This window comes from Megalopta genalis, chromosome 2 (genome assembly GCF_051020955.1).
Source record: "Megalopta genalis isolate 19385.01 chromosome 2, iyMegGena1_principal, whole genome shotgun sequence".
Taxonomy (NCBI): Eukaryota; Metazoa; Arthropoda; class Insecta; order Hymenoptera; family Halictidae; genus Megalopta; species Megalopta genalis.
In genome coordinates, this window is record NC_135014.1 from 26,642,679 (window position 1) to 26,670,562 (window position 27,884).

General features: G+C 41.0%; 1 protein-coding gene across 3 annotated transcripts in view; it reads left to right on the plus strand.

Moving 5' to 3' along the window:
* Positions 1 to 27,884, plus strand: part of Cad87A (cadherin 87A) — a 246,849-nt gene that overhangs the window by 100,774 nt on the left and 118,191 nt on the right. Inside the window, exon 1 of one of the 3 annotated variants that reach the window (XM_076518911.1) lies at positions 20,588 to 20,974. The exons of the other annotated variants lie outside the window; for them this stretch is intronic. Within the exon in view, the coding sequence (XP_076375026.1) occupies positions 20,838 to 20,974 (137 nt within the window). The 5' untranslated portion in view covers positions 20,588 to 20,837. Of the gene's footprint in view, positions 1 to 20,587; positions 20,975 to 27,884 lie in introns of those variants that run through there. 3 annotated transcript variants of the gene reach the window in all.

The window sequence follows — 27,884 nt, forward strand, 5'->3', positions numbered from 1 at the left end:
CTCCGTTTTTACCCTCTGAAATATTTGCCGCTCGGTAACGAAAGAAACAGCACTTGCCAGTTATAAAGGATTCAATTTGTGATTCGCGTCTGCCGGGTAGAGAAGGTTTTCCGCGAGCAACGTTGGAAACAAGTTGCAAATGCGAACAGAGCGAGAGCCGGGGAGAGAGATCGTCTGGTAACCGTGGAACGCGAGAATTGGAGGCGCGTTGCTGCAGCAGCAGCACCAGCAGCAGCAGTAGCAACCAGCCAGCCAGTCAGCCACCCACTCGGCGGGTCTATCGTTACAACGGGAAGCTAATAACTCTCGCTTCAAGGAGCAACAACGTCGCTTACAAATGTACGAACAGAGCCGAAGGAAGGAAGGACGCTGCCGGAGGTTGTTTCACGAAAAAGTTTCGCAACAATGCGGAATGAGTCTACTCGCCTCGCTAACGAAAGAGTTGGAGAACGAGGAAACGGATTGAAGTTCGAAGACGGCGGCTACTCCGACGGGGGAAGGGGGAAGAGAGAGAGAGGGAGAGAGAGAGTGGGAGAGACAGAGCGCGAGAGCGAAAGCGCAAGAGACAGAGCGCGAGAGCAAAAGCGCGCACGAGAGAGAGAGGGAGAGGGAGAGAGAGCACGAGAGACAGAGCGCAAGAGAGAGAAAACGCGAGAGAAAGAGAGCGCGAGAGCGAAAGCGCGAGAGACAGAGAGCGCGAGAACAAAAGCGCGAGAGACAGAGAGCGAGAGCCAGAGCGCGAGAGCAAAAGCGCAAGAGAGAGAGCGCGCGAGAGACAGAACGCGAGAGCAAAAGCGCGCGCGCGCGAGAGAGAGAAAGAGAGGAGGAGAGAGAGACTCTTGGTCCGGTTTTCCTCACCGCGATGATTCGAAACGCTCGCCGGTTCCACACGCTTCGACCGATCGATATGGCTGTTTCTCGCAAGCGAGACGCGATCGTCCCGCTTCTCGTCGCCGGTCCTCGCTTTTCTCTCGTTGTTTTCGTCGTCGAAAGAGATAAAAGGGGTATGCCCTTACGGCGATCGAATCGATCGACGGCGTGTCGGGCTCTCGCGAGGAACGGAACGCGCGACGAAGCATTCGGCTGTCGCGATCATGCGAACGGAAATTAAAATGCAGCCACCTCCGAGATCGAAGCATCCTAATCTGTTATTCTCCCGCGTGGAAACTTCTTGACGTTGAGGAGGCGTTTTCTGGCTCGGAATGCCGTTTTTCGAAGAGTGTTTAGAAATCTTTTTTCAACCCCTTGTCATACTTCGACGAGTCTGACACGCGACGGAGATGATTATTTGTTAAGGATGAATGCTGCTCCGTTCTTTTTCGTCTGAATAACATTCTGGTTTAAACGCTTCGGTAGATATTAGACACGCGACGAATAAAACGATGATATAAATGGTATTTTTTCTTCTTGGGGATTGTTACAATCGAAGAACTTCGAATTATCGAAGCTACGAAGAAAATGCTGCGGCAAGGGGTTGAGAAGACGTTAAAATTAACGGGGTATTCTAGTCGATTTTTTAATACATTTTCTTGAAGAAGGTTGAAAAACGCGTCACACGATCTAGTAAATTACTTGCAACAGGAATCATTTTTGGCTCGTATTTCGCAATTTCTCCTTTTATTATCGTAGAATCTCTTTTCCTGTATTCCCATTCGAACTCAAAGGCAACAGCTACCGTTACAAATGGGGAACGTATTGAAAAAATTGCAGAATTTTTCCCATCCTTGGTTCGAACGAATCGCAGAGCGGCTCGCTACGATGTACGTATTATTTTCCGCCATTTCCCGTCGTACGCGTGGTTCCCGCTTTTATGGGCGAAATTAACGTAGATTTAATATACTCGATATATCCCGTGTCCGATATTCCCGTTCTTCCTGAAGCTAAACATCGGAATAGGATGTTGTTTCAACGCGGACCGCCCGGGGCTACGTGGGATGTACGGATTGTTTTTACGAACTTTTCCGACGCGAACCAAAAGGAAACTTATTGGGATTTATTACATTGTTGAAAGTTAATAGAGTGCCAAAGTTCGTGATATATCCGCGTGCGCGCGTGCGAAAGCGAGGGAGTAAGCGAGAGAGAGAGAGAGAGAGAGAGAGAGAGAGAGAGAGAGAGAGATAACGTGATAGTCAAGTTTTCGCGAGGCAATATGCGAAACGAGGCGAAGGCTTCGAACGAAAATCGAAACTGCGAGAACCGTTGCCGCATCACTACGTTCCACAGTTCGGCATTGTTCGCATTGTTTCGAACGAATGTACATATTTCAGCGAGATAATCGTCCGAACGAACCGTTTCCGGTCGAACATTTTATTCGAACAACGAATACAGCAATGCCTCTCTAATTGACGCTCAGGTTGTCTAGAAAAACGGACAATTTGGGAAGAGGAGACACGATTATTCGAGTCTTGCGATTCGGTTTTATAGTTACGAATTGTGAGCAACTATAAAAACGAGCTGGAAGATTCGAATAATCGCATCTCCTGTTCTCAAACTGTCCTTTTCTGTGTACAATTTTTTTACTGTATTATTATAAACAATAATATATCGTATACGATAAACATAATTGAGGCGTCTCTGGACACTCGGGACGATACGTTATAGTCTTTTGTAAACCTTATTTCTGCTTCGTGGCGCCGGGAGATATTCAACGTGTTAAAAATTGTGTCGTTTATATAATTCTTATCGCGATTATCGTTGAGATAAACGAACGTCGCAGTATTCCGGACAAGCTCGATAATTGGGTCTATCATCTTGGATCTCCTCCTGGGTCTCTTCCATCGATTTCGACGAGGAGCAGAGAGCTCTGTTATTGACGCGTCGGTGCATCATCGACGGTCGTCGCGTCGCGTGTTCGCGCGTCGCATCGACGATCCGACGATCGCGAAATTTCGAGCGAAAACGTAAGCACGATCGTTCGTCCGTAAGGTAACCGATTTCCGTCTCGGGTAGTTCCTGGAATTTGCGGAGCCAGAGATATTCGGTGCTTTGTTCGGCCCTCGTTCCTCCCCGCTTCGATCGTCCACCCGCCGCCCTGATCCTAGGGCTCGGTTTCCAGGGGCACCACGCCTGCTCGCCGATTTCGCACGCACGAATTTAATCCATAGGAAATTTCCGGCCGATGCACGCGCCGCGCACCTGCATTCCGCGGATGACTGCCTATATCAGATATCCTGAATGCACCTTTGAGCCACGCGGACCGCCTCGATCCAGGCCCGGTCCATCTGCTACGGGCCCTTTGCTCTACTATCCGATCGAAACACGATTATCCGCTCGTCGTTGACCGTGATACTCTCTCGTCCCGTTCTAGCTATTTAACTCGTTTGCACTCGAACCGTGACCCTGAGGAATCCTTAAAAATTATGTCAGGTTCCAAAATAATGTTTTACCCCATTTTTATCATTTTCTTGGTAGTTGCAGCGATCAGAAGTACCTCGACTGTAATAATTTCTAAGAAGAAGAAAGATCATTTCTATTTATCTCGTGCCCATATTTATTTAATTATTTAAATACCGATGCCGAGAGATCAGAATTTTATTCAGACCAAATCCAGGGGCGGAATTTTTGAGTGTTTTTGTAAGCTATCCAATTTGGAAGACCGAAATCACTTCGGCAACGGTCGGAGATGAAGTTTTCGTAGAGCTCGGGGATGCGTCGGTCCCGACTTTCGGTTCATCGGAAACTTTTTCCGACGGCAAAATTTGCTAATTACCTAGCGCTTTATACAATCGACGAAAATCTGTAAGCGTCTTAAAATATACATTTCAGAATGTAACAAGATCAAGAGCGTAGGGCGGAGGGCGGGGTGGCCGGTGGACCGGAAAGGGAGGACAGGGAGGATCGAAGTAAAATAGCGAAATAGGCGCAAGTATCAATTTAAAAAGTCGATAGAGTCGGGGCGGGTGCATCCGAGTAAGATAATTTGTTCGGCAACGCGGAATAAGTAACGAGAAAACGAGCGAACGAAAAATAGGGACGAAAGATATCGATCGGCGGCAAACACTCGGATAAAATATTTTCGAGACCGTGTTTGCACGTGATGGCCCCGCGGAGATCGTACAGCCGGACGAGAAAAACAGCTCGTAACACGCGCGTCACTGATCCGCGAATATTTCCCCGGGTTCCTCTAGACAAATAAAGCGATAAATATCTGCCTCGCCCGTTTAACCCTCTTATCTTGCAAACAACATTCAATGTTTCTCGAACGAACTCGTCGCGCACAAAGATTTTCCTCTCCTGTCGTTTTCTTCGTCGATCCGTGGAGAAGAAGATCGCGGTCGTATATAACGAGGGCGACGAGAGCTCTTCGCGTACGATTTATTATTTTTATATATACAGGTTGTCCCAATAATGTCTCGCAATCCGAAAGTAGGGGATTCCTGAGGTGATTTGAAGCAACTTTTTCCTTAGCGGAAATGCGATCCGCGGCTTCGTTCACGAGTTATTCGAGAAAAACGCGGGCCAATCGGAGGCCAGCTCGGCTGGCGCGAGGCGACCGAGTCAATCAGCGGAACTGGGCGTCTACGCGCTCGTTGGCTCGACTGTCTAGCGCTAGGCGAGCTCGCATCTCATTGGCCAGTGTTTTTCGTTAATAACTCGTAAACGAAGCCGCGGATTGCATTTCCGCTGAGGAAAAAGTTGCTTCAAACGACCTGAGGAATCACCTACTTTCGGATTGATAGACATTTTTGGGACACCCTGTATATTATTATTTTCCACGGTTATCCACGTTGGGAACCGTTTACGCGCGATGTTCGCGAACGATTACCGGCGAACGATTGCAAAACGATCGAACGTTCAATATATCGCGTTAAATCTTGCTCAATTGATACGTTCTCAGTTACGCCGAACCCTTTATTCATTCATAGGCGAGAATACTTTATTACTATGGGATCGTAATTGAACACATCTGCGCGCTAGTTAATGCATGGCACTCGATTCGCGGGGCACGAACTGCTATCTCGTGTTCGGAACGGATTAAAGCGTATTTTACAGAGGATATATTGTCGGGACAATTACATATATATTTCAATGATAGTCGATTAAGCGACGTCCGCTTTCAATTCGCGCGAACAGCGCGAAATGCGACCCGAACGAAATCATGATGGCTATATATAATCGCCTGGAGGGGACAAGGCCTGCGCCATATCTCTGAGCGAGAGAACAAACGCGATATAGGAAAAAAATATAATAAAAGAAAAAACAATATAATCAGAATTTCACGGGACGAACGAAACGGCGTTCCACGTTCGGCGACTTTCTTCGACGATCAGCCACTTGCCTCGTTTGCCTCGGCGATATCGATAATCGATAGTCGCGTCGTCCTCTAATTCGACCTATAAAAACCGAGCCATTCGTCTGAAAAATTTGCTTAAAATTGACGGCTCCGAATGGGAATATCTCCCTAAATGCCGAGCCTCCGGAGCCGTCGTGTGCACCTGCGCCGATAACGACGGTTAATATGGACGAGTATCTGGCCGATGCTTGTGTGCACCCCCCGCGCCGACACTTTCATTTCGTTACGGATCTCGCGGATTCCGTTCGATTAACCCCGAGAGAAATGGAAAATCTCTTGCCGCGCGCTCCAAGTCATCGATCACCCCGCCGTTTCCTTCAGTTTTCCGCGGAAAGCCGCGCCGTCGTCGACGCGCCAAGAGCGCGTCTATAAACCGCGATTCCAGCCGATTGCGAGCTGTTACGTTGCCACGACACAACGGCAGAGTCACCCGTGAAGTATGCGAGGGTTCTTGCGTCGATCGGTGAATTTAGCGAGACTCCTTTTGGTTTATATAACGATCTTTAACCCTTTTAATAACGATTTCCGAGCGAGTCGAGCAGGCGCACGCGTTTCGAAGGAATCCGAGCTGGTGCACGTTTTTAAGGGCGCGTTTTCAAGGGAAATCAACCGAGGGAAAGACGACGTATATACAGGGTGTCCAAAAATGTCTGGCGAGGCAATTCGAAGTAACTTTTTCCTGAGCGAAGATGCGATTCGCGGCTTCGTTCACGAGTCATTAGCGAGGAACACTTGGTAACGAAAGTAATCGAAACGCCATTTTAAATGGAACAGCTTTTTTAGAGCTTCTATTTCTCTTTAAAGAACTTTCATGTATGTTCTATTTATCTTTTATCGTATTATTTCCACTGCCGTTTCGAGAGGGGGTCAAATCTTCCTGCTGATGTTTCATAATAGGTACCTTCTTTTCTAACAGCTCGGGCGAGCAGAATGGGAAAAAAATTCGCGATATTTTCTATATATATGTATATATAGATATATCGTGTAAATAGTTCGATCGTCGACGTACGTTTCGACCGGGCTCCGAATTTGTTACCGGAAGCAGACTCGAATCTCTCTCACCCCCCCCCCCCCCCCGCGCGTCTGTTTCTCGTGTAGCGAGTGTTGTGTCGAGACGTGACGGCACTGCCAACGAGTCGATACGTCAACGTGACGCACTACGGACTTTTAATATTCCTCCGTCGAATTGGATTCGTCTGCGCAAGCACGTCGCGTCTCTTGGACCTCCATCCGTTCGAACTATTGCTAACTTTACGAAAAATCTTCATTCTCTTCCTGCGCTCGGGCGAACGACGACAACGACGATTTCGTAAATTCCGACGATAAAATATTAGCTCGATGATATTTCTCTCTCTCGCGTCGCAACGACGCTTGTCGCGTGCTTTCGGTCCCGGATATTTTTTACGCGAGTACACCGAATGCATATAATTCGAAATTATAATATAAATTTGTTATATAATATTTAATATATATAATATAGTTTATTATAGAATATTTAATATAATATAATATTGTATATATATTTAATATAATATAATATTTATATATAATATTTAATATAATATTATATAATATTATTAACGTAATATTAATTTATAATACAATTTAATGACGAGACCACGATTTAAAAAGAAATTTAGCTTGCTCTGACATCGGTTATTAAAGCATGCATGTCAAATTAATATTTGGACAGCAATATTTAGACAACGATAATTTTATAATTAATTCAATTTTAATATTTAGATGACAATAAATTCGAAGATACGAAAAGTTTCGATGCAACTGACGGACGAATAACAGAAACGTTCGAATTATCTAGATTCAATTCCATTTGTGGCTTCGCACGGACGCAATTGACGCGGAAGGTTTAATTATCGAAACACCGAGATAGGTGTCGATAAAACGGCTGTCCACGAAGGCGATATTTGTCGCAGAAAGTTGCGATACCTCGCGGAAAATTACAGCCCTTTGTCGCGCAGTATGTACCGGGAATAGGACCCCGGGGTACGATATAAATTGATGTGTATCCTCCATGAATATATCCGATTCAGCAGATATTTGTTATTTCTTACTGTCGTGTCTCAATCTTGACGTCAGACGGTTCCGTCGCGCGGAAAAAGGACTCCTACAAATACGACGGATACGATATTACCCGGTACCTCGAGCTATTGGATCCCTATCGGATATACAGGGTGAGTCGACCGACTCGCGCACCACGGATAACATTCGAATCGCACGATTTTCACACTTCGATTTTTACGAACACGTTTCACCGCTAAATACTCGAGTTTGCGCGGTGTCGAACGTGGTGAATCGACGGCTACTTTTCCATGTAACAAATTCTCGTAGAACGTGCAATTTAAAGGATATTCGACGCATGCGAGTTCTGCTGTTCGCACCGAATACGGTAATTTCTCCCTAATTCGCGCGCAGATCGCGCGCGAAAATGGACAATTCGGGAAGAGGAGATTTTAATAATTGTTGACAATCGGTAACTACAAAAATGAGACGCGAGGCTCGAATAATCGTATCTTCTCTTTACAAATAATTTTGAGCGCTAATTTTTGTGCGCGATCCGAGCGCGAATTAGGGAGAAATTGCCGTAGAATGTTCCACCTGCGTTCTGAACGTCTACAAACTCGGTCTTTCGATTATTATAAAAGTGCAGCGGCGTTTAAAAATGAACGCGCGCATTCGGATTTTCGAAAATCAGTGGAATTTGACGATTATTGTAAAAAAAAGAGCCACACGCAACAACGAGCCAAATCGGTCGAAATTCCGTCGCATCCGCACGAAATCATTTACAACGCAAGGGAATTCTATTCCTACTTTCCACGTTATTTAATTCACGATTTTCGACCTCGTCCTATTTTAGAGCCTCGTCAAGTATTCTCTGTGAAGTGAATCGGTACGCTAGAGCGTTTTCGCTACGGACGGCCGTATGCATTCCTTTTTGGTATTTAAACTGCCTTTCGCCTTTTACACGGAGCCTATTAAAATTAATAGTCGGGCAAAGCGACCATCGGTCATCCATTTTGTTGTATCGCGTGGATTTATTTCCCAGAGGTATGTACAGTGACTCCCATTAATATTCGGACACTTTTTAAAACTACGACAACTTTTTTCAGACTAGAATTAACGATTTGCATTTTTTTTTTCAGACGATAGAGAGACTAGTATACTAGACAATGATCGAACTATTTCGTTACAATTTTGCTATCACTTGGAGCGAGCATATAACGAAAATTTCAAAAATACGTTTCGGCAAGTTAGGGATCTCGATAAATTATTTGCAAAGTCGAATAGAAAATTTCCGCGAAACCGGTTGACCGAGAGTCAAGTTACAAGCGTTAAAAATATCATGAAATCCTCGCTAGTACGAACGGATTTGCATCGGCATTTTCTATCAGGAAAACTGGATTCGGTTTCGCGGTTGATTATGCATCGCGCGTTGAGTGGCAGGAAACGCTGAAAACGGGGCCCGATTGTCTACAGGAGGAACATCGTCAGCCGCGGGCATGACAGAGCTTTCCGTGTATCCGTATCAATGTGTATCATCGACTGAACATCGTTTTGACTTCTGACAGGCCAGACTGTGCAAATTAGGATCTCGATGATCGCAAGCGTCTCTGCGAATAGGCTTTCGAATAACGTTCGCCGAGCGTATCGGCCGCTGATAGACGGAATTACTAAAGGCAAGCCGCGAAGCTCGAAGAATCGTGCCCTGGTATTCTCATATTCGCATGTTTCGATTGCGACTAAAGACAGCTTTTTGGAGAACTCACCGTACGCGGAGTGCGTCGCCTTTCTTCGACGATTGCACCTCGACGTAACGCTGTTTCCACACAAAATGACAGAAAGTAGAATGGAAATCTCGAGCAAGCGTCCGCGTCCGACAGTCTCCGTAGATCACATCGGCGATTCGCATCGTCCTGTCGTCCATCATCTTCGCGCATCGGCCACAGTGTTCGCTGTAGACTTCAGCATAGATCCTCTGTAAACAACGCCATAATTTAAGGCACCCTTTAAATACCCGAGAATCATTCTGGCAGTCCTCCAATGAGTTTCCCCGTGGCAGTCGTTGAACCGGGCTAATGCGACGACTGCATCGGGAATATTCGCTCTAACCCGTTGCTAGCGTAAAGCCGAGCTGTGCGGGGGGCGAGCAGAGAATGCCACCTCGAAAACTTCGCTTCTAACAAAACCATGGTTACATTTCTCTTCCCTGCTCTGGGCGTCGCGCTGTGCCCGGCTTTGGCCTTTAGGGCGAGCGCCAACGAATTTATCCGAACGCCTTTTATCGGCGTGACCCGCACCGTCCGATTCGAAGCCGAATCGAACCGGCACCCGGAAATTTTTATCCCCGCGAACCCGTTCGAACGGCTCGGCTGTTTATCCGAATCGCCCGAACGCCGGAGCTGTTTATACCCGAGTCGCCTGAACGGCTGAGGTGATTATCCGAGTTCGACCGGTTTTATCCGAGACTACGGTGCCCGAAATTTACATAATGCCAACCGATATTTACATATTATGTATTTGCGTGTAATATATTTGCGTATAATATGTTTGCATGTAATATATTTATGTATAATATATTTGCATGTAACATGTTTACGTATAATATGTTTACATGTAATATATTTATGTATAATATATTTACGTATAATATGTTTACATGTAATATATTTACGTATAATATATTTGCTTATAATATATTTACATATATGTAATATATTTATGTATAATATATATGCATGTAACATATTTACGTATAATATGTTTACATGTAATATATTTGCTTATAATATATTTACATATAATATATATTTAGGTATAATATATTAACACATAATATATCTACATACAAACGTAAGTATGCACGCATAAAACTATACATAATTGCAGCTGCATAAGGTAATCGTTTAGATTAGGGTAAAGTTACTTAGATCGAGGTGGATCAAGGTAACTTGTGAAATCTGTTGTAAAAATTACAATCTCGCACAGCCTTGTCCCATACACGTTACTCTCCCACGCGGCCCTCTTTCTCAAGATATTTCGAAAAAAGTTGCCGTTATTACTGCATCGAATTCTGCTGATTCGGACGCGCCGCGGCAGCGTTTGTACACGCGTCAGCACGCGTCTATTGTTTCTGTACACACGTCGCGATGACCCACAGAGACACCGTGCAAACCAACAGACGCGTATAAACACATTCCCGGCGAGCGATATGTAAACAGGTGACCATGATAAAGTATAATGCAGAGACAATATCTCGAGCGATCGAGATTACAATGGCCGAAGTAACGATGACAGGATACGACGATATCACAAACTGTGAGAACGGTCCCATTTATAGAAACTGAACCCTCGGTTGTCCCGAGAATTCTCTAAAATTAATGGCTCCGAATGCGAACGTTTTTTACTTTCAACATTCTGTTCGGAGATTCGAGAATTAATTTTATTAGGCTAAAATAAATATTATTATTTTATACAAATATTATTTGATTAGGCTTCGCAAAACGTAACGATGTTTAGACGGTAATTCGTGTCACACAACTCAGCTATTCGATTTCAATTCGATTACAAGAAAATACTTCGATCTTATGAAATTAATAATTATTATAATAATTTTCATACAGTAAAATAATATTAATAGTAAATTAATAATTACGAAATTCATAATTAATAATTGTTGGCGCAGCAGTGAAAATGTTAAAGAATTTCAGTGTTCAATGTAGAAGAATTTCAGACAACTGTTTCAGTACGGTCGGATGGCGGTGCCGTCACATTTGACTCAAGCTAAATTAGCGTACCTCCGACATTATGAAAAAGAAATGTAGAAAGTTTTGTTACCAGAAACGACCCGGCACCGCTTGCGAACTGTTAAACCTCGCCACTCTCATTTGCGGTGATTACTACACCTTAGAGTAATAAATATTTCGATGTAATTAGAGGAAAACATGGCGCCACTGTTGGTTCCGTGCTAAACAAAAGTAGACTCAGAGTCCAGAATAACGAGAGTCGTTGTAGCCGTGCGCACTAAGTACATGGTTCGCACGTTTACAAACGCGACCGTATTCGAATCGAATCCCAAATTTACGAGATATTATAAAATTGGTGTTCGGTTTACGAATTTCAGTCACAAGTTGCCTTCAAACATGCTAAGTTAAGTCTCCTGGCCTGTTTCACGAACCTGTGAAAAGCAAAAATGTACAACGGCTGCTTGTCTACCATTCGTGGACCGCCCGCGTTTTATTTCAGCGCATAAAACGTAGAAAAAAGCAGTCGACAATCAATTTTTTTTTCTGTAACTCGAGCAGCAATCTTATTTTTTATAACAATGTATTCTCAGAATGGATAACTCAGAATATTTGGAACATCTCGAAATTTGAAAATACGTTTTTCCTTTCACACTGAAATTACAATTTAAATAGCCAATGGTCGCTATTGTTTACGCGCGACGAGTATATCCGTCGTGATAAAAAATACTGCCGCTTCTCCATGACGAGTGTACTCGTCGGACACAGCTAACTTGTCAACCCTTACAGGACCATAAGATTGCTAAGAAATATTAAGCTAAATGTTAGTATGTAACTGTTTATATTAGTTTGTTTAGACGTAAAATAAATAAAGATCACAAGAAGAATACATAGGAATGCATAGTTTTTTTTTGGAACTTTATGGAAATATTTTTCCCAATGGTAACAGATATAATATAAAGGTAACACAAATTATGATTAGGTTAATAAGCCTAATCGTAATAACGCGATGTCTCTTATTTATTGGTTTATCGTAACAAAACGTTACCTGAAATGATACAAAATTATGAAATAAAATTACTGCTGGCGAATTGCGTTCTGCACCAAAAATAACCAGTAATTAAATAAGACAATCGCTCAGAGTCCAATATAACAAGAGTCGTTGTAGCCATGCGCTCTAAGTACCTGGTTCGCATATGTTTACAAACGACCGTATTCGAATCGAATCCCAAATTTTCGAGATATTATAAAATTGGTGTTCGATTTACGAATTTTAGTCACAAGTTGCCTTTAAACATGCTAAGTTAAGTCTCCTGGCCTGTTTCACGAACTTGTGAAAAGCAAAAATGTACAACGGCTGCTTGTCTACCATTCGTGGACCGGCCCGCGTTTTACTTCAGCGCATAAAACGTAGAAAAAAGCAGTCGACAATCAATTTTTTTTTCTGTAACTCGAACAGCAATCTTATTTTTTATAACAATGTATTCTCAGAATGTATAACTCAGAATATTCGGAACATCTCGAAATTTGAAAATACGTTTTTTCTTTCACACTGAAATTACAATTTAAATAGCCAATGATCGGTATTGTTTACGCGCGACGAGTATACTCGTCGTGATAAAAAATACTGCCGCTTCTCCATGAGGAGTGTACTCGTCGGACACAGCCAACCGGTCAACCCTTACAGGACCATAAAATTGCTAAGAAATATTAAGCTAAATGTTAGTATGTAACTGTTTATATTAGTTTGTTTAGACGTAAAATAATGCATAGTTTTTTTTTGGAACTTTATGGAAAATATTTTTCCCAATGGTAACAGATATAATATAAAGGTAATACAAATTATGATTAGGTTAATAAGCCTAATCGTAATAACGCGATTTCTCTTATTTATTGGTTTATCGTAACAAAACGTTACCTGAAATGATACAAAATTATGAAATAAAATTACTGCTGGCGAATTGTGTTTTGCACCAAAAATAACCAGTAATTAAATAAGACAATCGATCAGAGTCCAATATAACAAGAGTCGTTGTAGCCGTGCGCTCTAAGTACCTGGTTCGCATATGTTTACAAACGACCGTATTCGATTCGAATCCCAAATTTTCGAGATATTATAAAACTGGCGTTTGGTTTACGAATTTCAGTCACAGTTTTATCTTAACATGCTCGGAGTGCAGTCGAGTCTCCTTGTCTGTTTCACACACTGTGTATAGCAAAAATGTACAACGGCTGCTGCCTACCATTCGTGAACGCGTTTATCCAGCGTGTAAAACGAAGATAAAGCAGTCGACACTCAATTTTTTTTTCCGTAACTCGAACAGTAATCTTATTTTTATAACAATGTATTCTCAGAATGTATAACTCAGAATATTCGAAACATCTCGAAATTTGAGAATGCGTTTTTGTTTTGACTGAAATTACAATTTAAATAGCCAATGGTGGCTATTGTTTACGCGCGACGAGTATACCCGTCGTGATAAAAAATACTGCCGCTTCTCCATGACGAGTGTACTCGTCGGACACAGCTAACTTGTCAACCCTTACAGGATCATAAGATTGCTAAGAAATATTAGACTAAATGTTAGAATGTAACTGTTTATATTAGTTTGTTTAGACGTAAAATAAATAAAGATCACAAGAAAAATACATAGGAATGCATAGTTTTTTTTTGGAACTTTATGGAAAATATTTTTTCCAATGGTAACAGATATAATATAAAGGTAATACAAATTATGATTAGGCTTATTACGCGATGCCTCTTATTTATTGGTTTATCACAACAAAACGTTACCTGAAGTGATACAAAATTATGAAATAAAATTACTGCTGGCGAATTGCGTTTTGCACCAAAAATACCAATAATTAAATACGACAGTCGTTAATTTTAAAATCGCGAAAAATGTTTCCCGAAGGAGTTGAAGTAGGAGAGACGCCCCGAATCTCTCAATTTGGACACGGAAAGTCCCGCGTATGCCTTACACACCTAAATAGCAATTAACGAGCCATAAACCTTCGTCGACCGGTGACACAGCTGCAAGCGACTGACGTCGTTTTAGGGATCCCCCATTAAGCCTTTGGAACGTGTGTCCATCGCCACATAGCATCCTAGTCGCATCGTACCTCCGCTCCAAAGATGACCAACGCCGTCGTGCCCATGAATTTCTCAGAGTACCCGCCCACAATTTTGGATCTGCAGTAACGTCTCTCTAATTGACGCCCGGATTGACCAAAAAAATGGACAATTTGGGAAGAGGAGATACGATTATTCGAGTCTCGCGGTTTATTTTTATAGTTATAAATTGTCCACAATTATAAAAACGAGCCGCAAGGCTCGAATAATCGTATCTCCTCATTCCAAATTATCCATTTTAGTGGACAATCTGAGCGTCAGTAAGGGAGACATTACTGTAATTCGTCGTACAGCCTCGATAACGTGTGTCTTAACCCTCGGCGTGCCAACCCTCGACTCACATTTAATCTTTAAAGTATTATAAACAACGTTAGAGGCTCGCTAAACGCAGTTCCTATCCAATTTATTGCGCGCATAAATTGTGAGTACCACGACTAAAAATATAATATTTAATATATTCCTGTATTTTGCATTCGCTCTATTATCTTACCCATCCTTTAGATGTATAATAAGACATAATTGCAACAGAAATTATTATAATAGCTTTTCAATAGAAAAGCTACTTTGAACGCGTGCATTAACGTGGGTCCAAAAATAGCCAGGACTAGCCTCCTGCACCCTGGCGGAAATTGTTAAACATTTTTCTGTCCAAATTGTACAAAAAAATGATGATGTGGGGCTGCGTGGTGGATTTTTTTTTTTTTTTAACCTTGACATAACCTTGACCTCCACCACAAATATATAAGCGAAGATAGCCCCGTTTTCACTTACTCTCCGCAGTCATTAATGCGCGAGCCACGGAAGAAAATTACCGTGGCTCAATTTGCAAACTGCGGATGAAATTCGAAAACCGATTATAGAGGATGAGAGAGAGAAAAATCCCTCAAGAAACCCCACTGGGGGATTCGAACCGAGTTGTATGGTTGGGTGTCAAACTGTAGACATGCGAACCAAATACATTTAGCGCGCACGGCTACAGCGACTGTTGTCATCTCAGGCTCGGAGTTGTCTTTAGTAGAGCACGAAGCCGATAGCGGCGCAACATTTTTAACGTTTTCAAACGATGGTCTATCGATAGATCCGAACGAATGTCAATTTGGATAGAGGACGCGTTCGATCTTCATATCTGGTCAATTGAAAAATAGCAGATAATTGCATATTTTACTTGAAAATATCTGCTAAGAAATGAATGGTTCATAATGGGATTAAATTGTTCTTGTAAAGTTAACTTGGAACGGAGGAAAAATAATCCTCGGAAGCTAAATGTTTATTACATTTATTATTATATTTATTATTACATTTATTATTAGCTCACATTTATCATAGTTTACCGTTAAGTTGCAGTTAAAGACCTGGCCCGAACGATGAAAGAAAATAAACGTCTCGCGATGCCGACTTTCGACTCGCAACTGTGTTTCATGTTCGGACGAACCGAATTAATTTAAACAAAGAAAACTACAAAACAGTAAGATCCGCATCTGCGACTTGTTCTAAACTGCTGTATCCCAGAAAGGAGACGTACGATTAGAGTACACGTTATTAGAATTTCCTAATGAATGAGGCCCGAGCTTCGGGGGCTGCATTTCCGCGTAAAATCGGGCGAAGGAGTTTCGCTACGAACGGGTTAGATACTCGAGGTATCCGAAATAGAGTCTGTGCGAGATCGGACGGATGAAACGCCACTGGCTTCGAATAAAATCGGATCGGCCGAATTGAATCACAGTCGGCCAAGAAGCGGAGCCCGCTCGATCACGCGGCCGTCCCTCGCAGAACTTCTGCCAGTAATAGAAAAATACAGTGCCGCGGTAACAATATGGCTTTGCCTTAATGGCGTCATTCCCTTTTTCTTTGTCACAGCGTGGAGTCTTTGTTCGCGTCACCGGCCACACGGTATGATCTCTCGCGCGTGGCGTTTCAAGCATCGCACAGCGGCCTCTAAGCTCGCTTTTCCCAGCCGAGATTCAATTCTTCAAGTTTGGTGTACCGCAAAATTGTTCTTTCGCTATAAAACCGGCAATGATGCGGCAAGTCTCGCAAGTCGAAAATATTATCGATTTCAAAATCGAAAATGTCTTTCCTCTTTCAAGAGTTGTAACAGGTTGCGAATTATTATTTATTTTTATATATATTCTTATTAGATTATTATTATTATTATTATTATTATTAGATTATTGTGTAGCATATTATATTAATATATATATATATATATATATATATATATAATAATAATATAATATAATATAATATGCTACATAATTATATTATATTATATTATATATATTATTATATTATTATGTATTATATTCTATTAATATAAAAATTAATATATGTATATATTATATACATTATATATTATAGAGAAACCTGTATGAAAGAACTGCCAACTGTTCTGTAAGGTAACTTTTTGTAGCGAAAATTCGAAAGATCTTCTCGAATAAAATTTATATTTTACGGTGCACTTCGATTAAATAGGCGTCCGGCAACACGTGCACCGAGAACAGAACGGTCTCTTAGCGATTTTGAAACGGCTATCGAGGGGATATGTAGTATGCGACCGGGTTCAGAGCGCAACGTTACACGCCGAGGGTCCATTAACTTCAATCCGCGAAAACTAGCACTTAAAATTTATAAATGTCATCAACGTTCGTGTAACCTTTCTTTCGGTTTATAGAAAAATTATACATTTGGAACTCTCTCGTACAAAAGGAATCCCACAATCGATCACTTCCAACCATACATTTTTCAAACTTTTCTCAAACAAAATTGTCGAAAGTCTGCATTAGTTGTAGACTCGTTAAAAATATATCTATAACTATATAAATAATTACTATAAATAATTGTATACTTTATAACTATAAAATATATTTATAGCTATTTATAACTAATATATTTATAACCACTTGAGAAGCAAGCACCGAACTCTCTCTCTCCTTTTCTCTCTCTCGATTATAACTATATAAATAATTACTATAAATAATTATATACTTTATAACTATAAAGTATATTTATAGCTATTTATAACTAATATATTTATAACCACTTGAAAAGCAAGCACCGAACTCTCTCTCTCTCTCTCTCTCTCTTTCTCTCTCTCTCTCTCTCTCTCTCTCGAGAGAGAGAGAGAGAGAGAGAGAAATAAATAATAAATAAATATATATAAATATCTCTCTCTCTCTCTCTCTCTCGATCGCAAAGCACTTCGAATTGCATTACATTTTCCGACTTACCACTTCGTCGGAAGTAAAAGACGGAAGACAAAGTAAAAGATGTTCGCTCGGGGGATCGACGATGTTGATTCGGCGCACAAATCAAGACGATGGCCGCTGATTTTGGCGCGAATTTACAATCGAGATGAGGTACGGCCGAGGACGGCGCGGGAGGGACAGGACCTGCCATCTCTGAGTGAACGCATTACTCAATTACGCCGACCTCTTTGTTTCGCACAGGAGAACGGCTTTCGGCGATGTGTTTCACGTGACTAACGCAGGCGTCCTGCTCTCGCCTGGTCGCAACCGTAGCGGTCGTCCTCTCTTCGTTGTGAACCGCGCGAGGGTCAACATGTGCCGTGTTAGACGTATTAGACATATGCGCTTTATTGCTGGTCTTGTTGCAGTGTTTATTATCATTCTCGAATCGTTAAATTTACTTCTTATTCGTTACCTGATGTACAAGTGAGTTTATACAGTTTATTCAGTGAGCAAAACAGATGACACGCATTCATTCCGAAGAAAAGTGCGTGCGATCCTTTCGCCCGCCATTTCGCGACGCAGGAAACTAATTCGCGTCGTAGCGTTTCAAACGATGTTCGAGACACCGTATTATCCAGCCGAAACAATGCTCCAAGACAAGGAATCGAATATAATAGCTTCGAATTTGTGGTTCGGAGATCCGGACGATGGTAAAAAGGAATGAGATTACTGTTAGAAATTATAGTAATATAAATCACTATAAATTATAGTATATAAATATTGTTAGAAACGATATTACGTTTTCTTACAACGTGTTGAATCGTGACATATGGTAGCAACGAATCCCGGGCATGCGCTGGACAATTTTACATGTTCGACGGCTGCGCGTTGTGTCTCCCGGGACAACGAACGTATCATCGCGAACATTAACGAATTACCTTTCTTCGAGTAGCAAAGGCCGGGGCCTGCAACAGTTGGCTCCGGTCCTAAGTCTTTCAGCTTACTGCAAAGCCGGTCGAGCCGCTGTTCGCCGGCTTGACGTAGTCTATAAACTGCCTCGTTCAAGCGACACACCGTATCTCGTTCGCGCCCTATCGATTAACGCTCGAATGGCGGGCCTTCTTGGCGGAAACATAACTTAGCGTGCTTAGGATAATAAAATATTAATAAAATAAAATTTATTATTAATTATTAATTAATAATAATTATATAATAATTATATATATAATAATAATTAAAATTATTATTAAATTATTATTAAATAATAATAATAATAATAATAATGATAATTATTATTATTATATTATATTATTATTATTATTATTATTATTATTATTATTATTATTATTATTATTATTATTATTATTATTATTATTATTATTATTATTATTATTATTATTATTATTATTATTATTATTATTATTATTATTATTATTATTATTATTATTATTATTATTATTATTATTATTATTATTATTATTATTATTATTATTATTATTATTATTATTATTATTATTATTATTATTATTATTATTATTATATTATTATTATTATTATATTATTGTTATTCTTATTATATTAAATAATTTCATAATAATTATAAATAATAATTAATTATTAATTAAATAAAATTTATTAAATTATGTTATATATTACATTTATCGAGTTTCAGTATTCGGAGGGTGGGGGAAGCACAGTAATTGACACATTAGATATCTTAGGCACACGGGGTAGCTCTTCTCTTCTAATATTCGCAGGTCAACTTTCGAGTCAAATTGACATGGAAGTTAATTCATTACGGCAAACGTGATTTGCTTGCGACACGTGTATGTAGCAGCAAAGTGGCTTGCAGAATGAAACAAGCAATCGTTCGACCGTACCATTGATTTTCCCTTGTCGATAAATTCATCCGTAACAAGTGAACCGCGCGAGTATACCCTCCATGATCGGCAATTTTGCATTATGTACATCTACAATCAACAGGCCTTGCGTTTCGATCCTTTGATTCGCGATCGATGATTGATACGCGATGATCCGAGTTTCTCGCGACACGAATTCAGGGGGAATTTCATTTTTCGTAGAATTTAAAGGGAAAAGAAGAATCTCGTTCAAAAATTGTCCACGCCGTAATTCTGATAGCACGGTGTTATTTATTTTTCGAAACTACGACTATGATTTATCTCTTGTCGCGGGACTTTATGAATTGTTGAGGTTTCTGAAATTTTGCGCTGTTATCCTGGTCGAACAATTTACGCGGAATATTCTAATGGAACAATTTATGTAGGATATTAAAAGTGAAATTACTTCATGCGAAAAGTGCGGTTTCGAAGCAAGATTGATATACATTTTCAGCGATATTGGAACAAAAATGTGTGGGAAAAATGAATCTTCCGCGCCGCGTAACGCGTTCCAGAACCTTTTTTCGGACTCCTAGCGAAACTCCAAAATACAAACTCGTCGCAATTGCGCACGTTGTCCCTAATAGATACGCGAACGTAACTCCATAACTTGCATGTTTCAGTCGCTACGCATTCGCGGTACTTCCACATATTATAATTCATAGCCGGATATCGTTCGAATTAACATGGTTTATTCAGCTATATTATTGTAAACAGCTCGCGCATTCCTCGGTATTAAATCATTTATCGCTTAAACAACTGAAATTTGAAATTTCGACGGCGCGCGTATTAATATATCACCGGCGGAATTGTTGAACATCGAATAATGAACCGCTTCTTTGGATCAGTTAATTGTACACACATAATTGTACATACGCGTTTTGCTATATGCTTTGTCGTATTTAAAACCTTGCTCTACGGTTTTTCTCACAGCTACGCTATCGTTATAAATTCGATTTTATCATTAAAATCTTTATCACTCCGTGGCATCATTTTTGGTTTATACTGTTATTAACTGCTTACGACAGCGGTGATTATTATTACTATTATTATTATTACTATTATTACTATTATTATTATTATTATTATTGTTATTATTATACCATTAGATGGTACTTCTTTCATTCCATAGATTTTGTAAATAATTCTGCTTACGACAGCGATGGTTATTATTACTATTACTATTACTATTACTATTATTATTATTATTATTATTATTATTATTATTATTATTATTGTTGTTGTTGTTGTTGTTGTTGTTGTTGTTGTTGTTATTATTGTTGTTGTTGTTGTTATTATTATTATTATTACTATTATTATTATTATTATTATACCATTAGATGGTACTTCTTTCATTCCATCGATTTTGTAAATAATTCTGCAACGTTAGCGGCAATTCATCGAGATAACTGTACAAAAAGATGTCGGCTAGCTCGAGCTTGTCAAACTGTTGAACCAGCCTGCGTCATTTATTTGAGCAAAACAGGCCTATAGCCGCTTAATGGAGCGCCGAGGTGTTAACCTTATACCTCCGGAAGGATAGGGTGACCAACTTACCGCCAAGCGATGGTGGCACCCGCAAGAAGCAGCATCCCTAAAAAACAGAGCGTTCAAGGATCGAAGTCTCGGCTCTCTCCAGTCGCGAAGAATTTTTCTTGCGGGCCTTTTTCTTTATCGATGCGATCTAGAATCTATTTAGTAAGGTACTAATTAGTAATTTAAAAATTAGCAATTAAAATTAAACAATTGAAATAAATCCAAATTAATATTAACGCGTTCTTTCTTTCTTTTGTCAGGTATGTAATCGACTGTCTCTCTCTCGTGAGCCCGCTTTCTACAATTCGTAAGTTGGCACCTCATCGTTTTTTATCGAGCAAGCACGCTCGTCTCATATCTTGCTCAACTGAATTACAAATACATATATATATATATATATATATATATATATATATATATATATATATAATATACAGAGCGAGGCACAAATTAATGATTTTTCAGCCCCTGGTCTGACGAAAGATATGACACCGTTACATTTCCAAATGAAACTGTGCTCGATTTTTCGTGGAAATATAAATCGATCGATTTTAAACAGCAGCGATGTCTCAGTTATAGTGTGAATTTTTATTATAAATTATAATTATATATTATAATAATATATATTATATATATTTTATAATAATGTATTATAATTATTAATATAATTAGATATTTAATGCAATACAATTGGATATTTAATATAATACGTTGTCATAACGCACGGGGTTAACCGAAAATATATATATTGCATATATAATTCGCAATTCGAGATAATGATTCCTCCAAGCTACCCTTCCAGCCGACATTTAAACGCACACGGTCCGCGGAATTATATAAATTATCAAGGAGAACATTAATTTAACTTCCGAATATGAAACTGATATTCCCGTCTAATGTCCGGCAATGTTTCATTCGTTTCAAAATTCCCAATCCCTGCGGGACACACACATTTCTCGAACTGAAACGACGACCGAGAGAATCGCGCGCCGCGTATCTGTTTCACTCCAATTCCCGCTAAATAGGATCACAGATCTGTCGTCTGAAATATTTAAAGTCACTTCTGAATAGCCTTTAATGTTCTCTGTATTTCCCGGGGAATTAAATTACCACGAAATAAATGCGCGTACTTTCGCAAATATTCCAGTATTAATTTCGAGCCTTTGATCAAGTATATATATATATATATGTATGTATGTATATACAACCGATTGCACACAGAAAGTTAAAAGTTCAGCCGGCTTTTTCTCGTCGAGAACCGAGAGAGAAAATCCGAAGTGGTCGCTAATTACCCACCGACCGGAGCAGTTGTACTTCTGTTCGAGTAAACTCGCCGACGAAAGAATCGGCGCGTCCCATTCTGTTGCGAATAAACTTTATACCAACTTGCCAACAAATTTCCATTCTCTTCCGTCTTCCACGATTTTGCCCGCTAAATAAATTCACCGATTCCAACGAGTTAATACGTCGAGCACGGGGTCGTCGCACTCGCGACGCACCTTATAATACAACTTGTAATTATCCATCCTTTGTGTGGAACCATTGTTCCGGTTTTCGAAGCGAATTATTTTCTGGTTCTCGTTCAAACGTCTGCGATGATTATTGAGCTTTGTTTTCCACTTTCAAAATAATTATATCCTTTGCTCTCGGCCCGATCGAACCTTTTATTAAATTATGTTAGTATGTATTCCATTGGATTAGCATTAGATTGGATTATTTATTCCTTTTTATCTCTTTCAGTTTAGAGCCGAGGATTCACAGAATTGCCTGGAAATTATTGGATGTTCCATTATGAACAGAAAATTATTGGATGTCCCATCATTGACAGAAAATTGTTTTCAACTTTCAAATAATTATATTCTTTGCTCTCGGCCCGATCGAACCTTTTATTAAATTAGATTAGTATGTATTCCATTGGATTAGCATTAGATTAGATTATTTATTCCTTTTTATCTCTTTCAGTTTAGAGCAGAGGATTCACAGAATTGCCTGGAAATTATTGGATGTTCCATTATGAACAGAAAATTATTGGATGTCCCATCATTGACAGAAAATTGTTGGATAGTCCATTAACGACAGAAGATCGTTAGATATTATTAACAGATATTTATTAGATACTCCGTGATCGACAGAGAGTTAGCGAATATTATTTATCGAATTAACAGATCATTTCTTGGATGGTAATAATAATAAATAATCGTCGATAGAAGATCATCAAGTATTCCATCATCGACAGAAAACGATTATATGCGTGATTACGAACAAAAAATAATTTAAAAACAGGTTCGTACGATTCAGATTTCTTTTCTCTCCGGTGTTTCTTTTCTGTTTGGCTTAGGATTAGAAAGTGCACTCGGCAGATTGCGAGAAGGGTCTTGTTCGCTGAACAGACTTCGCGTTGATTGTGAAGCGGAAGCTGGCAAGAAGGGACAAGAAGAAGAATCCTAGAAATAAGAGGAGAAGAACGGAGATCGGGAAAGAAAGAGGAGAAGACAGTTCTAAACAGCGGTTGCGGAGAGAGCGCGTCGCGCTCAATTAAGCCGGCTGAAATGAAAGTTTTCTAATTAACAGGCGTCGCGCGAAGGGTGTCGGCGGGTACGCCGGCCCACTCGTATCATTCTTCGCGGCCACGGATTCGAAGCCCGGCCGAAACGCGCGGACGAAACCGCGGAATAATTAAGTTTGTTTGCGCGAAGAAGTGGCCGGGGTTGTTAAATCGAGCGTCAATTTATCTGGCCGGCGCGGAACGGGCTCGTTCGCTCTGTGTTCCCCCGGTGGAAAACGAAACCGGAAAGCCCGGTTGTATACACTGCCATTTAGAACTTCTCGACCGTTCTGTGCTATGAGAAAGTAATTCGAGTTTTTCGGCCCGACGGAAAAGCGTTTCTGAACTTTCCGCGGTTCGAGTTTAACGCGTGCCGATGGTGGAAACGGATGGAACCACGTCCGGCTAAAATCGAGACAACGATACCGCTATGAAAATAAATTATACGGGGCGTTATCGTGCGAGCGGGAACGGGGTTAATTCCACGCGAAGAAGTACGTCGAATACGCGGAGCGACTGCAACCGATGAAAACGATATGCAGAAGAATTGTAAAAAACAACGCCTTCGCGATTTTCTTCGCGATTCCGATCGAATGCAATTTTCTCGAAAAAATTGTCGTACGCCAGCTGATAAACTAATCCGACTAATACGACAAAATTCAAGTCGTTGCTCCAATTTCGAAGAAGTTGTTTCGCTTGAAACGTATCCAAATATTATTTACTGCGCTACCTTATTTGCGAACAATACGCTTTCCGTCGAATAATTCCGCAGGAATCGGTTCGTGCTTACAGCGCTAATGTCGCGCTGAAGCTCGGAAGACTATACCGCCGATATTAGCCGAAATTCCATGGAATTTATGCGCGTACGTCGTTGCAGCTTTCCGATCGATGGCATTAAGTGCGAGCACGTTCATCACATTATTGTACTTAGACCTGTTTGCGCTCGTGAAATTTAATTCGCCGGCTCTGCCGCGTGCAAAACGCGTTTATCGGCAACAGAGAGAGAGAGAGAGAGAGAGAGAGAGAGAGAGGGAGAGAGAGAGAGAGAGAGAGATAGTAAAATCTGAAAGATTCGGATTAACCAATTAGCTGATTAAACAATTAGCTGCATTTGTCGAGTATACTCGTCATGGAGAGGCGGAAATATTTTCCGTCGCGACGAGTGTACTCGTCCAAAGGAGTCGACCGCTTTTGATCGCTCTTTCGAAACTTTCCACAAAGTTCACGATATTTGCAGACGCATTGAACAGTTCTTGAAACTGGACACTGCATATTTATGAAAGGCACTTGGTAATACTTATGAAATTATCGTTGAAACCTGTTTAGTGGCTGTTTAGCAACTGTTTTACTTGTTTAGTGGCTGCGGCCTCCGAATTGCGTTCGGATAGTGACATGTGATCTCCGAATTGAATTCGAATAGTGACATATGGCCTCTGAATTGCCTTCGAATCGTCTTCGAGTCGTGGCATGTGACCTCCGAATTGTCTTCGAATTGCCTTCGAATTGCTTTCGAATCGTGGCATGTGGTCTCCGAATTGCGTTCGGATAGTGGCATGTGATCTCCGAATTGAATTCGAATAGTGGCATATGGCCTCCGAATTGTCTTCGAATTGCCTTCGAATCGTGGCATGTGGCCTCCGAATTGCCTTCGAATCGTCTTCGAATCGTGGCATGTGGCCGCGAAAGAAAAAGTAGCGATCACTGGCTACTTAAATTGTAATTTTAGTGAAAAATACGCTGATAAATAGCTGGCGTTCAATCACTGCTTATGACAGATGGTAATAGAATAGATTTGGTGCTCCTGCGTTGATAAGGATCAACAATCCCTGTATCTCATGGGTATACTTTCCCGTTTCTGCGTGTTCCTTTTCCCCTCGTTTATTTACTCGCTGGGCAAAGTGTCGGCATATCTCTCCTTGGGACGGGGGAAACTGAATGGAAATGGGGGCTTTCGCAGAAAGTTCTTTCGATTCGGCCGGCACACGAGGGCACGAGTCCGCGATCGTAGATAGCGCGCCGGTATAATATGTGTTGTTGAGGCTGTTGCTAAAAATCTGGACCATTACCAAAGGCCCGGATAATATACACACCGCGTCTCGTGAATCTGTAAAAACCACCGAAAAATGTACCGTTTTTATACAGCGTAGTCGGTACGATAATATTCGAGATTGTATCGAGAGAACTAATTTATTCTCGTCTCGTTCTCAATTTTTATCGTAAACGCGCGAAATTCGCCGTCTAATAACAACGCTTCGGAAAACCATGATAAAATAGAGTTTCATTCGAAAACTCGAAATTCGAACTTACGCCTTCGATTGTTATCGCATTTCCGCCTCGGCAGGCTATCCGTGTATCGCCGAGATTCGACGATATATCGCGAGAAACGTATTACAAAAACGAAACGAAACGAAGCAACGAGAACAAAAATGAAGAGCGGAAAGGCAAACACGCTGCGAACACGAAAATGCACGGGAATTAAAGAATCGAAATCAAATGTTCTGGTTCGAGAAAAATACGTTGCCCGGCCGGCGTCCATTGGATCGTAGCTGCGTAGCGCCGGAAACGTGTTTATAAATCAAGTCGAATCTGTGCTTTGAAACAAAAGAGAACCCTCTCTCCACCCCCCTCGCCACCACCATCAACCATGCACGCAATATACGTACACGTGTCGGGTAATAAAATCTGAATACGGGTCATCCATTTTTACAGCCCCCGCGTTCCCAGAAAACGGTCATTCCGGCGTGGAAGGATACGCTTGTTCAAAAATACAATATGATTTATTTCTCTGACATCGATCGTAATTCCATCGTGTTTCATTGCGTTCGACGATCAACAACGACGCGGCGCCCGTGCCGCGCCGGTTTGTTTCGTGGAATCAGCCGGCGCTATCAAGCTCTATTTAGTCGCGGCTTTTTTTTAGCTTATGGGGAAACGCGTGTATCGATGCACAGAATTGCCTGCGACGTTCGATAAATTCGATAACACAGGCTCCTCGTTATTTGACAATGCAAATCGTGGCTCCAATGATTTGCTTCCGAATATCGCTTCTAAATACAGCAATGTCTCTCCAATTGACGCTCAGGTTGTCTACTATTACTGTACAGTGGTGTCTCCCTAGGCGACGCTCAGATTGTGCACAAAACTGGACAATTTGCAGCACGTTTTTATAGTTGTTGACAATTCGTGACTATAAAAATGAACCGCAAGGATTGAATAATCGTATCTCCTCTTCCCAAATTGCCCACTTTTGTGGACAATCTGAGCATTAATTAGGGAGACATTACTGTATTGTGAATTGTTTGGCCGGAAAGTCCCAGGACATCCTCTATAATTAGGCAGCGTAATAGAGCAATGATTATGTCATGGTTATTGTACGTAAATAATTGTATTTAATAATTGTATGTAAATAATTGTAGGTAAATAATTGTACGTAAATAATTGTATGCAAATAATTGTACGTAATAATTGTATGTAATAACCTTGACATCTAATAATATCTTCGAAGCGAAGGATTTATTCGCAAGCCTCCTGTAGGACATCGTACCCTCGTTCTGCCTCTAAATCAAGTTCTCGGAGTTCGGCCGGAAAGTCCCGGGACACCCTGTATAATCAGGCCGCAGAATGGAGCAAAGGAACAATAGGAAGATTGCAATTCGGAGCAGAAATGAAGAATCCTTTAATGAGTTGAAGCAGTTCACAAAGAAACGTATATATAGCGCTGATTCTGAGATTCTCGCAGTCGATCCTCGGAGCCGCGCGGGGGCGGAAGGGGCGCTATAATAAACTCCTCGCTCCGCGTGAGTAGGGCGAAAGAATTGTAACTCTTCTTTGAATACTATTTCAACTTTTCGAGGCATGCGCCGCGCGCCGTGAGAAGAAAAAAGAGACGACGTCGCTGCGGAATCTTAAAAGCGGGCTGCTGGTACACTTCGGCGAGGATTCAAGACAATTACTTATGCGGCCGATGTCCCGCTCTTCTCGCAATCGTGTCGCAAACAATCCGATTGTTGTGAACGCGTCGGAACCGACCCTGCCGCTTCGTCTAAAACCAGGTCTCGGTTTCGTAATTACGAGCAGAATCCGCGCAGCGTTGTGTTAATCGTTCAACGCTAAATATTCTAAATATTCAGGTGAAAATAATTGGTTTCGCTCGTTTCGATTCGAATTTTCATTGTTCAGGAACGCGACGGTTCCATCGAATTCTTCTGATCCGCGAGCGCATAAACGATGCCGATACCTAATGGAATGAAAATATGCGAACAAGAATGCACAAAACGGTTCGCCTTTGCTAAGGCGAGCGTGAACAGTAGCTGGGAAACGCACTTTTGGTAACGGCTCGGCTATAATTTGGCCGTGCTTTTCAGCACGTGGAGAACGTTTCGCGGCTTTTTTTCTCTTTCGAGCAAAATGAATATTAAGTATGACTTTGACGTGTTTCGCTGCAGCCAAACATAATTATTTTCCAACGGGAAAGGGAAGTGTAACCACCGCCCTCCCCGGACGAATAAATACGTACGAATGCAGCCTGTGTT